At 34.1% G+C, this 13,178-nt stretch overlaps 1 protein-coding gene across 10 annotated transcripts in view; it reads right to left on the reverse strand.

Annotated features, from left to right (window-relative positions):
* The window catches only part of NUMB (NUMB endocytic adaptor protein), a 157,378-nt gene that overhangs the window by 25,383 nt on the left and 118,817 nt on the right, over positions 1-13,178 (reverse strand). For 7 of the 10 annotated variants that reach the window (XM_064486097.1, XM_031454007.2, XM_031454008.2 and 4 more), the window contains 2 exons: positions 9,548-9,622; positions 4,145-4,177 (listed from right to left, as the gene is read on the reverse strand). In XM_064486097.1, coding sequence (XP_064342167.1) covers positions 4,145-4,177; positions 9,548-9,622 — 108 coding nt within the window. The remainder of the gene's footprint in view (positions 1-4,144; positions 4,178-9,547; positions 9,623-13,178) is intronic. The other 3 variants (XM_031454005.2, XM_064486098.1, XM_031454004.2) reach the window with 1 other exon arrangement.

Genomic DNA, 13,178 nt, shown 5'->3' on the forward strand with positions numbered 1-13,178 from the left:
GTACAAGGAGCATCTCTTGTTCTGATTTTTGGTCTCTCTCTGACCCCATCCCTGACACATGGCTCCTAAAACCCTTGTAAATTCCTAAGTGATAAGAGCGCTAGGAGCAGCTTTTGTTCAACAAGACAACTCTGAGTGGGCTCCTGGACGACTCCTGGATGAGGGCTGGTCATCAGAAAGACCAAGCTATGATAAACTTGGGATTTTCAGCCTTATCCCCCATCCTCTAGAGAGGGAAGAGGGGCTGGAATTGGAAATAATAATTGATCGTGCCTACATGAGGAAGTCTCTGCAAAATCCAACAGTACAAGGTTCAGAGAGCTTCCGGGTTGTCAAACACATTGACATGGGGAGGGTGACACACTCCAATTTCATAAGGACAGAAGCTCCTGTGCTTAAGACTCTCCCAGACCTTGCCCTTCATCTGGCTCTTCATTTGTATCTTTCGTCATATCCTTAAAAAAACTGGTAAACGTGTTTCCTTGAGTTTTGTGAGCTGTTCTAGTAAATTAATTGAACCTGAGGAGGTCGTGGGACACTCCCATTTGTAGCCAAACTGGACAGAAGTTATAGGTACCTACTACCTGCAACTGGCATCTGACATGGGTGGGAGCAGTCTTGTGAGACTAAGTCCTTAAATCAGTGGGATCTGACACTATCTCCAGGTAGATAGTGTTGGAACTGAATTAAATTGTAGGACATCCAGCTGGTGTCACAAAGAATTGCTTGGGGTAGGGGAAAAAATCTACACATTTGGTGATGAGTGTTTTGTGTCAGTAGTAAAAGACACACGTGAGAAAGACTCACAGGAAGTAGACTGAACTGAGTTTTTCTAATACAATGGCTTTAAAAAGAGACCTAATAGAGTGGTCTAAGAACATTTTATATCTCTGTGTTCAGTCAGTTCCTCATAAAATGTTAATATAGATTACTCAGCTCATGAGTTTCCTCAACTACATTAAAATTAAAAGATCCTTTTCAAATGTTAGGTGCCATGTAATTGCTTTGTAATAAAATATTTGCCCAATATGGCTAAATACACTAGTGAAGGTACATATAATACCCCTAAAGAGTTGAGTACATTCTTGGCTTTCCTAAAACAAGGAGCAATTTAATGTAGCTAAGTCTAGAAAAAGGTATTTCAGGGTTTCAGGATTTTTTTCCCCTTCTAAGATGTGTGTAATCTTACAATGGGTTAATAATACAGTCTTGAACAGACACAGATTTATCTGTTTCTCATTGCTAAAGCTTCTGGAGGCAATGCTCTCATCAGCTGAAAGAACAGGGAATTCTGGTCCCCAACAGAATAGGACAGGGTGGTCAGGTCTAGGACACACCTTAGCAAAAAAGAAGAAGCACTTCTCCTGGCCATGATTTATAAGTTCAGACTTGGGGTTAATAATTCTTCCCCCAACTACTTTTATATAAATATGTTTGATGGAAACACTTCTTGATAACTATTGTTCTCCTTATCCTGGACCATTAAACCACACATGATGTGAAGGCTAGTAAAGTGTCAAAATTTATGAGGAACTGCACTAGATAAAAACTCCCTGTCATATACTGTTCTATGAGATTCTTCAGTTTTAGCTTTCATCAACACATAATTGACTTAGCAAACTCAACAAACTAAATCTCTTCCACCAGACTACCTCTTACAGATTAGTGTGAATGTGAGTTGAATGATGGCAACTTGAAAGACTTAAACGGCTCCAAATTGAACTTCTTTATTTAAAAGCACCTTTCTGGGAAGATTATGAGTGATGATTTTACCCCCTTGGCTTTCCAAACTCATTTAATGACTTACTATAACTTAAAAAAATTGCATATAAGAATAAAATTGCTCTGAAAATGAAAACAAAGAAAAAAGAATAAAATTGCCTTGCCATAAAAAGAATTCTTCCCACAATAACATAAGAAAAAAATTTCTGTTTTGTATCTATATGAGATGATGGCTGTTCACTAAAGTTATTGTGGGAATCATTTCATGATGTTTGAAGTCAAATCATTACGCTGTACCTTAAACTCGTAAGTGCTGTATGTCAATTCTATCTCAGTAAAACTGGAAGAAAAAAAAGTATTCTAAGAGTCATATTTGTTCACGTTATGGGATTATTTAGTATCTTCTAAGGAAATTCTATGGGAGTCAAACTCACTAGTATTATTTAAATATTTCCAAATAAATAAAATGATAGTTTGAACCACCGAAAAAGATTATTTAAAGCTTTAACTGCAATAAAAAAGTAAACTGACCAGAGATAAAAATCCAAAATTAAATTACTACCTTAAAGAAAAAAGTTAAAAAGTAAAAGTGAGTTTCCAGGCAGCTTTTAATTTACTACCATCTTTTAAGGTTAATCTTTTAAACTTTGCTTATAAATAACCTGAAAACAGATTGTACAGCATAATGATTAAGAGTATAGATTATGGAGTCAGATTATCTGGGTTCAAACCCTAGCTTCTACCACTTATCACATCTGTGGATTCATGAAGGTCACTGAACATCTATAAACTTCAGTTTTCTCATTGTAAAACTGGGAAGAATAATAATTTCAGGGTTATTTTAAGGATTAAGTGAGATAATTCAGAGTTTTCTTTCTCATGCCATATTCATTTACCATGTAGCAAAATGCAATGAAAACAGCTAAGAAATGCAGTGTCACCCAGTTCAGTGACACTTTAGATACACCATGACCCCATTTTATATAGCAATGAATATTGCCACCTTGGGACTGAATCTCAAGTGAGAGCTACCTTTGTTCTCTAACATGTTATATAACCTTTTAAAAATTTTACTTTAACATGTTTTTTTCTATAAGCCAAATCAATGTTTTACTAAAGTAGACATAATTAAAAACTGATCACTTAGATGATAATGATGTGAAATTGCTTTGAGAAATTCTATTTGGGAAAGAATATTCCACAAAAAATCTGCTTAACAATTACAGTGCCTATTTATAATGATGCAAATGTCTACAGGACTCATTCTTTCTAGATATAGATAGATTCCACATTCTATGGACCTGTTAATTTGACTCAGGCTCAAAATATTTACTAAAAAATTTTATTATGACATGTGTGGGTAAATTATGTACCTTTTTATTTCAGATTGACAGAAGTTACTAAATTAAACCATTCAATCTAAAATCCTTCAAAATTGTTTACATTAGTATAAAGATGACCTAAACAAGAATATGTAAAAAAAAAACAGGGTTACAACTAAAATATTTACTTGAGAAAGAAATGGAAACTGATTGTTCTTTAAAACAAATTTCCAAAGTAACAAAACCGCCCAGTGAAAAACTGTGATGGGATTTTTATATTCACGTAAACTTTTAGTAATGTACATTCAGTTATTCCATGACAGTAGTTTTATTTCTCATACTGCCTCGGTCTGAATTATTTTGTAGCACTTACTCAAAACTAAACAATGATATACTTAGACACAAAAATGTTAGAAATGTATTTATCTATTTTTGTATTGTCATCCTATAGTCACCTAAGACTAATTTACAGTCTTAATTCTAAGGAAATCTGAACATTAAACAACCATTCTTTGAAAAGTATCTACCTAAAAAACATTCCACATATAACTGATATTTGGTAGACTACTAATTAAGAGTTTTTCTTAGATTAGCATCCCAGGTTAAAAATCATAGGATCCCCAAAGATAAGCTGATGTACTTTCACTTATTTCATCTGAAATTTAACTTAGATTGAAAAAAAGTAATAGCAATGAATGTAAATCTGGGATACATTTAATTTTCAACTGAATTTAATATTTCTTCTCATTTCTCTGTCAACATTGAGCACTAAATAAAATCCACTTGTTAAAAAACTCAACTAATATGCTAATATGAACAATTTTACAAGATCAAATTAAATTTATTTTAACACCTAGTCTTGAGGTAGACAATCCTTTTTTAACCTACTTGGTTTATTTATTAGACTTTCCTAGAAATCATCAGATTTAGTATCAACAGACACACAGACAGCAGCTTTCCAATTCATTAGTTTCTATATTCAGTCAAATCAATTCCTGTATTATAAAGATACCAAAGCTGTACTTTTAAAAAAGTATGTCAGTGCTATACTAGGGGTGTAACTCCTTATAAAGCAAGCACAAATGTGGCATCAAACTTACTTTTCCAAAGAAGCCTTTGAAGAACTTCCTTTCCTGGAGGAACAGGGGGACAAGTCGAGCGCTATTATTGTACGGGCTAAATGTCCCAGGGTTTCACAGCAATAAGCACATACAGAGGTTGGGAAGGGGCAAAGTAGGAAAAGGGGAGGGAGTGAGAGTTTTAAAGAGTTATCCATACTAGGAGTGACAAGGAAAAAGGAAGGGTGCGTGAAAACGCAGGGAAACATACTGTATGGCCTAAGAATCTATGGAAAGAGTGAAAAGAAATCAGAACCTGTATCCATGCAGAGCAACTAGTTAGTTAGTTAGTATTCTCTATTTCCCCTTAAAATAGAAATTATCCAAATTTGGCAGCAGAGAAAAAGATTAGGACATACTCGTTTGGTAAGATTTATATTTAAAATTTTATAATAGTGGGTGGTAAATAGATTGGTTCCATATATACTTTTCAATTTAAAATCACTGGTCAAATATGTGGAGGTCACCAATTAAAAAACCAGTCCACATTCAAATAACCACATAATAACATTAGAAAGTATCACACATAAAATTAAATTTTGAGTGTGCAGGGAGGGTCCTTGGCAGACTTTTTCTTGCTGAATTCAAAATGTCACATAGAGAATCCTTACGCATTAGGATCGATTTGTAGGTATGTGCGTGATGATCAATCCTACAACAATGATAGGGAAATAATAGATATGCTCTATTTCAAACACAGAATAAATCATCTATAAAGAACACAAGACCAATGCTTTCACTGGAGCTGAGGGGAAAAAATATATCTGGGAGCCAAACCACATCTGTGAACGTCAAATGAAATCTGAGGAATAGGGATGTTTTCTTTTTAAAAATGCTACTGTTTTAGAATAAAGAAACTTGCATTCACAATTATAAATATACAATTCTGAAACTATGTACACAAGAGAGACATAGCTGTCTATGGTCCCAGCATCAATTTTTAAGCATATACAAACTGTGAAAACTGACTACCTTTAAAACCTGAAGAACTTACACAAAGTAGATGAGTTCTAACTCACCCAGCTAGCTTAGCTTTAACATCTCCTAGTTTTGGTGGAACTATACTTTAAGCCTTTGCCATTTACAATTTGCTTTTATTATTGGGTAAATGTCTAGAAAAAGACAACTGTACAGAAATCTGCCTCTCTCAGATTATAAACTCATTCAATACTCTCAAACACTGAATAGCTTGTTTCCTCTCTAGGTTTTGAAAATCACAAACAGCATCAAAGATTTCCACAAAATGTTTCAAACTTAAGCTGCAAATATAATAAAGTAATTGGGGTATAGTTATTGGAAATAAGACTAAGCTTATTTCTGCTGCCAAGTTTGGTGACCCTAGCTTTGTTAGCTTTAAGTAACTACCAGCTTCTAAAGTTGCAGCCAAAGTTAAAAGGTTCACCATCCTTTAGGGATACGGAAATGAGGGAAGGAGATCTGTTAATATTTAATTTAGCTCCCGAAAAGCTCTTGTTAAACATGGAGTTTGCCTTCTTTTTAGAAAAGACCTCGGATGTTAATGAAAAAAGTTGCCATGCAAAATGCATAAAAAGACAGTTACTAGATTAGAAAATAATATTAACTAAAAAAATTAAGTTATGATTCTTTTACCTGCTAAAACAAGAACATACATTAAAACAAATATATCAAATAGTGAATAAAAAACCAACATATTAGAAACTGGTAGTATAATGAAACTAGTCTAAAACCAAGACAGAGAGGGAGAAACATTTACAGAGACAATGGAAGATAAGACCTGTTAGAAGGAAGGGCATCTTGGACCAGTGTCAAACAAGGCAACCAAAAGCCCTATATACTTCTTACAAAATAGACTGATAAATGACAGCACTCCTCACCTTGAAACTAACTATGCTATAAAGGCACTGGAAATGGGCAGTAGCCATTTCTGTTATCTATCCTATACAATCTAAGTCCCTACGTGGCTAACTTGTAAAATTACGCCACAGAGGAAACAAATTGCAATAGCTGTAAATAAGTCTATGCATACAAAGTAAAAAAGAAATTAAACACGTTTATACTCTGAGAAGCATGTTGTTTAGTTATAATATCTTTTCATTTGAGAATATTAAGTATGCTAACTTCTAATTGAAGTTAAATGTTTAATAGATGTTTCTAATTAAAAGTAGGTTGAAGGGGAGAGGGTATAGCTCAGTGGTAGAGTGCATGCTTAGCACTTAATATGAAATACCACCACTAAAAGAATTAAAATTTAAAAAAATTGTTTAATTAAAAAAAAGAAATAAAATTTTTTAAAAAGTAGGTTGAAGTTAAAGTAATCCTAAATTGTGAGGGACAACTTCAAGGGAAAAAAAAAATTGTGCTTGCATATTATCCTGCTTCCTCAATGCCCCACAAACTTAAAAAGCACTAGAATGTTACATTTTTAGTTCAAAGATCATTCAAGTGATAGGTTTAAGATGTCTGTTTTCCTCCCCAACCAAAAAAAAAAAAAAAAAAAGTTTGTTTTCCTACTTAACTGGTACATCTGAGCTTTTGTAATTCTTAAAATTTTAAAACTTTTTGGCATTCAAACTTCTTCTGTAGGCATGCTATTTCTTCTTTAACCTGTAGGTTTGTACATTTTTACATTTGCTTCCATTTATTTGAAATTCCAAGAGGAAGATTTATCATCTATGAAAACAAACAAATCTCCAGACACACTGCTTCTGGCACAATATAAGCACCTGGCACAGCAGATTGGAGTGTTTGTTAGATGAATGTTTGGTAAGAGGGGGACAAGACATCTAGAAATTTCTGCATAGTAAAAATATAAAAAGAAAATAAAAATCACAAATTTTTGTGGACTAACATGATCTGAGAAGAATAACATCTGAAGACTTCCAAGTTTCTGCAAGCTTTTCCATACAGCATTAGAAAGGATATTAATAGAAGGGGAAGCTTCACTGAGTAAGATAAATAGGAAATTGGCACTAGTCTCCCAGAAATTCTATCTTTTAAAATAAAAATACATGTTTGCCTATGTAAAATTATTATACAACACTTGCTCCAAGTCTCCTGGATAGGGTTAGTCTGGACAATTTTAAAGAACTTCTTGAATCGAAAGTTCAGAAGTGGTCAATTTCCCCTCAAAGTTCAAAAGTCTAAGCATGTCCAGAAAAGCAATCAATATATATAAAATTTCATTTTAGTCATAAAGGGCACAGGGAAATAAGGATCTTTTAGAGATATGCAAAAGGGTTTCATAAACTTTAAAATATTGAATATAACAAATGGTTATGATGATTATTGTGAGATTCAATTTGACCACATATTGAAGACTAAGTTGTTTTAATGAATATTTATTCCAGAAATGCTTTTTGAGTGGCTATGATGTGCCGGACACTGCATAGATATTCAAGTGGTAATCTGTTTCCTATTTCTGGTGAAAATAAAAACTAATAAAATTTTATTAAATAGTCCTCAAATAATGCTTATGGTTTATAATCTCCTTGGTTCAAAACAAAAAGGTGAAATGAAACAAAAAGACTTACTCAACTAAAAACTCTGTTTTAAAACTAGACAGTGAATAGTTGGCTATTTCTGGGATTACAAGTGATTTTATGCACTGTTTTTGTTCATTTGCATTTTATAGAATGAATATATACTACCTATATAAAGAAGAGATGTTTCTAATTAAAAACAGGTTGAAAAAAAATAACTAGACAGTTAAGAGGACTGACTGCTCATCAAAACAACTAAATACCACACTTCTTAATCATCTTCTGGGCAAACTTAACCATCCCTAGTTTCTCCTTATTTAGAGTAAACATGAAAACATACTCTGAATTAAAAGACTTTCCAAAGGCTCATTCCACAGTTCCCTTTGAAACGTTATATAAATTGTAAGATTTTAATAACTAAAGTTTGTTTCAGGCCTACCTAGTCTATTCACTGACTTGTCTGTTGTTTTCAGTCATTAGTATTACGATGTTTAAAATATTCTTTAATGACTAGCAGAGAAAATCACTGTATTACTTTTTTCAGTGTTCTTAGATAATCTTACCTTATTCTTCTAGTGAATTTAGAATTACTTTGTTAAAGAAGAGACTGAATTTAAATTTCTTGGAAAATTAAATTATCTGAGGCTGTATTTAACTGGAGAATATATGCAGGCAGACATGGAATTCTATAAAGTTCCTTTAACATTTATGATGATTAACTGGAGAGCACAGAGAGACTAAGAAAGGCTTCAATTATTTAAGAATTTAAATCACCAAAATCTGAGGTAACGTGCATCTATGTGTACATATGTCTATATATTGCGGTCTTTTTCTAGTTTTTGGCATACTATAATTATTTTTCTCCTTTCCTTTCTATGACAGATCCAGACATTTGTTCTAAAATATGATCCACTTCTCTGAGTTCATTGCTTCTTTAATTTTATATCTTTTATATTGAGGAATTATATGTAAGAGGTCATATAGAATGTACCAAGAAGCAGAAAAGTTTTGATTACTAAGCAAATTGAAAAAAAAAAAAAAGTACTCATTAGTAGCCAAAGTTGCGGCAGCCCACCACACCAGCAAATCCAAAGCAACAAGTATTTAATGCTGTTTGGGGCAAGGGCATGCAAAAGTAATGCTTAAAGCTTTCACAGAAAAGGGGGAAAGGCCACACACTGAAGAGAAGGAAGGCTGTGAAGAGGGCTGTCAGAGCTTATGAAACAGTCTTTAAATCTATCCAAAATATGAAGTTAACACTTTAACCTGAAACTTTATCAACTCTGAACCCATTCTCTCCTTTTATGAAACACACAGGCATGTGCTTGGGATGAGTTCTATGGCATAACAGGCAAAGTAAACATTATTCATCCTGGAAAAGGACTCTCCATTTCGAGTACGTGCTGAAGTTTGTGCACAAGGCAGGGGAAATACATAGTTTGTCAGAAGAGAAGGAAACCGAGGAGCAGCAGTCACGATAATAAGTTCCCCCCAAATGTAACCCTCACAAGCCAATAACACAGATATCTCTACTTTCTACTTTTTCCTGGAAAGCTGTTTCTTATAGTAGATTTAAAATCAGTAATTTATAACCGAATTATCACAGTTAGGTTAAAAAGCTAACTGAAATAGTTTAATCCTGGTTTTAGGATATTATTCTTCTATAAGAATTCATACCATGTGTTTAACATGGGTTCTGAATCAAAAATATCTTTTAGGTAATGTCTGGCCTAAAACAGAAGTTGGTCTTTGTAACTTACACCTTTAGATGAACAACACAAGGTGCTCGTTATTAGTGAGCCCACATCTTCTGCCTTAAGAGAAACACTGTTCTTACTGGATAGTGGGTCACTAAAATTTACTGAGCAAAATCTTTTAATATTTACAGCATATAGATCAACACTGGCAACCATCAAATACATACAGCTTTCAATCTTTTTACAGCATCTTCACAGATGTGCATTCCTCTCGATTCATCAACTTCCACATGGCCAAGGTACTGTAGAAAGAAGAGAAAAGTTAGGGCTATTGTTACGTTTACTGAGTAGCTGTTGTATGGTAGGTATTATGTGGCAGAAAACTGAATATTATATTTCTGCACTCAAGAAACTCACAGCCATTATAGAAGAGTTAAGATAATGTTACTTTAATTACCCTCAGGTTTTCATATGAATGAGATTCAGAATAAAGATCTCAAAGAGTTGTTATAGAGGAGTAGGTGAAAAGGTACATGATAAACACTAAATGCTGCCTAAGTACTGGATCTGAGGCATAACCGCCTGTGCTAGACACAGTTACTATATCTCTAGACATAAAAATAACCCTAAAACAAAGTGTATGTGTGTGTGTGTACACGGAAAAAAGCACAAATACAACAGTTATTAAAGGGCTGAAGAGATCACAGACTCCTTTTATGGGAAACACGTAAGAGTAGTAGGGCAGAGAACTAAAACAAATTTTAAGAAGGTAGTGCATTTGAATTGTAAAAGATACGTAGAATTTGAAGATGTAGAAATGGAAAGATTAGGAAACTATTTTAGACAGGCAGAATTAAGCTATAGGTATGGGGTAGAATAACTATATACCAGCAAGTATTCCTGTCTGGCTACAATGAGGTATATACAGCTGGGGAATCTGAATGCTAAAATGAGTCTGTACTTAATCCTAGAGGCAATGGGGCGATAATAAAGCTTTTCTGGCAAGGTAGTAATATGATTCAAATTGTACATTAGTATAGGAATAGTGCTGGGTTAGAAAGTAGAAGGGATAATGGCAGTATCTCAAGTGATCTTTTAAAAGGAAATTCAGGGTCTGGTTCTTGGTAATATGAAGTAGACACACTTTACCCTGTCCCACCCTCTAAATGAAATGGTAAAACGTGGACAGAATACATGAGCACCTATTAGAATTCTCTGTAAAGAGCAGAAGATGCACCAGGGAAGAACACCAGAATTCAAGGTATTTCTGAACTGGCTGGAAGTTCACCTTCTCTGCCCCTCCTCCTCTTTGGTACCTCTAGCCTGAACATAATACAGCCAGATATCAAAATTGAGTGCTATGGCACAGAGAGAACTCTGGGAAAAGTACTCTGGCTCTGGCTCAAGAACCAGGCAAGGGAAGAGTATAGGAATCCTCTGCCCTTTTATCTATCTCTTTTCTTTGTTCTTTCACATCCCAGCTCCCATGAAATCCAGTGGTGGTGGTGGTGGTGGTGGTGGTGCAGGAAACCTGCAAGAGCCACACTTGGGAGACAGGGGAACTGTCTTCTTTATTTACAGTGAATGCAGTTCCAGGAAGGTGGGGCCAAAAGCCTCCTTCCCCTTCTGCTTTCCACCCACTCCCGCTTCTCTAACTCTCCCACCAATTGGCCCTGGATGAAGGTAAATCAATGGGAATTCATAGTAGAGTACAATAACCAGAGCCCTAGGAAACACAGGCATAGAGAGTTTAAGTACCTTGCCCAAGGTCACTCAGCTAGTCAATGCTCAAACCCAAGTAGCCCAACCCAGGACTGTCTTATATGCTCATATGTTGAATTTTTCAGTTTTACTCCTATCTTTCCAATACCAAATAAATGCATAAAACTAACATTAAAATCAATTTAGGAAACTGCTAGACTTTAGGTAACAAAATACCTGAGGTATCAATAATAAAGATCATAAACTAAGGACAAGATAATTAAATGTCTAAAGAATTGTAACAGCTGTAATCTTGAATAAACAATATATATAAAACACCAAGAATGCTCACTTTTTTTTTTTTTAAAGTGTCTGGAAGACTTTCTTAAAATTGAAGTATAGTTGACTTACAATGTGTTAGTTTCTGGTGTATAGCAAAGTGATTCAGATATATGTTATGTCTATCTCTCTCTCTCTATATATAGATGTATATTCTTTTCCATTATAGGTTATTCCAAGATACTGATTATAGTTCCCTTTGCTATACAGTAGGAACTTGTTATCCATTTTATATAGTTTGTTTCTGCTAATCCCAAATTCCTAATTTATCCTATGCCCCTTTCCCCTCCAGTAACCATAAATTTGTTTTCTATGTCTATGAGTCTGTTTGTTTTGTAAATAAGTTCATTTTGTACCATTTTTTTAGATTCCACATGTAAGTGGTAACATATATTTGTCTAACTTACTTCACTTTGTATGATAATCTCTAGTCCATGCTGTTGCAAATGGCATTATTTTATTCTTTTTATGGCTGAGTAATATTCCATTTATTCATGCGTGTGTGTGTGTGTGTGTGTGTGTATACACACCACATCTTCTTTATCCATTCATCTGTTAATGTACATTTAGGTTGCTTCCATGTCTTGGCTAACATAGACAGTGCTGCTATGAACACTAAGGTGCATGTATCTTTTGGAATTAAGGTTATATTTTGGTCATTGATCCACCAAATTAATTTTTTTTATGTGGTGTGAGGTAGGGATCAAATTTCATTCTTATTTAAATGGAAATCCAATTTCCCAGTACCACTGGGTGACAAGACAATTCTTTCCCATTGAGTGGACTCTGCATCCTTGTCAAAATTCAACTGGACATAGATGTATCAGACTAATTTTTATTTATCTTATTTGCTTCTTCAATCTGAGGATTCAAATACTGGTTTGAATTAATTCATCCTCCAGTCTAAACCTGGAACTCCCATTAGGTCTGCTAGTGCTACTGGACTTTTTAATGTGTTCATCCATGTTTCTTCACCTCTTTTTCATATTTTCTCTTCAGAACCTTGTGCTGCATTCTGGGTAACTTTATCAAATTTATTTTCCAGTTTACCAATTGCCTTTTCAGCTAGGTCTAATCCACTATTTAATCTATCTACTAAGTTCAATTTCACTAACGATATTTTTCATTTTTAGAAGCTTAGACTTGACTCTTTGTGAAATCTGTCCATTCCTTTGAAAACTTTTTTCCTTATGGTTGAATTCCTTTTTTTATGTCTCTAATAATTTTATATATACACATTTTACAGTCTCCTTTACAGTCTACTATTTCAACTTCTTAGAGTGCTAATCCTCTTGTTGACCTTTATTGTAGAATCTTTTGTTTCTGCTGATCATTTCCACATATGATTTATAACTTTTTAAAAATTATAAATTCATCTTCAGTGAAGCTCAATTTTTCTGGGGGAATTCATGCATTTTGGATTGTGGAGTGATTTTTACATTTGTTTCTAAAAAGTTCCCCAGGTGTATTAGTAGCCTAAGGCCTACCGTACACTAATTCGAAGATTCTTACACTATGCAGGTTATAGCATATGAAGTCCAAACCCACGGTTTTAATTTTTCCTGGGAGATTCCTTTTCTCTCTGAAGTGAGTAGAGGCAAGCTTTTTTTGTTTTTTGTTTTGTTTTGGATTTTGCTTTTCTTTCGGTTTTTGCTTTTCTTTCGGTTTTTGCTTTTTGCTTTTTGCTCTATTTCGCTGATTGTAAAGAGCACTGAAGGTTCTTGTTCCATGCTGCACTCTCAGTTCTAATTCTTTACTTTTTATGAGTTCAGGACTTGCAGAATGAATGTTAAAAACAAAAGCTCTAGCTCACAAACC

The sequence above is a fragment of the Camelus dromedarius genome, chromosome 5, assembly GCF_036321535.1.
Source record: "Camelus dromedarius isolate mCamDro1 chromosome 5, mCamDro1.pat, whole genome shotgun sequence".
Classification (NCBI taxonomy): domain Eukaryota; kingdom Metazoa; phylum Chordata; class Mammalia; order Artiodactyla; family Camelidae; genus Camelus; species Camelus dromedarius.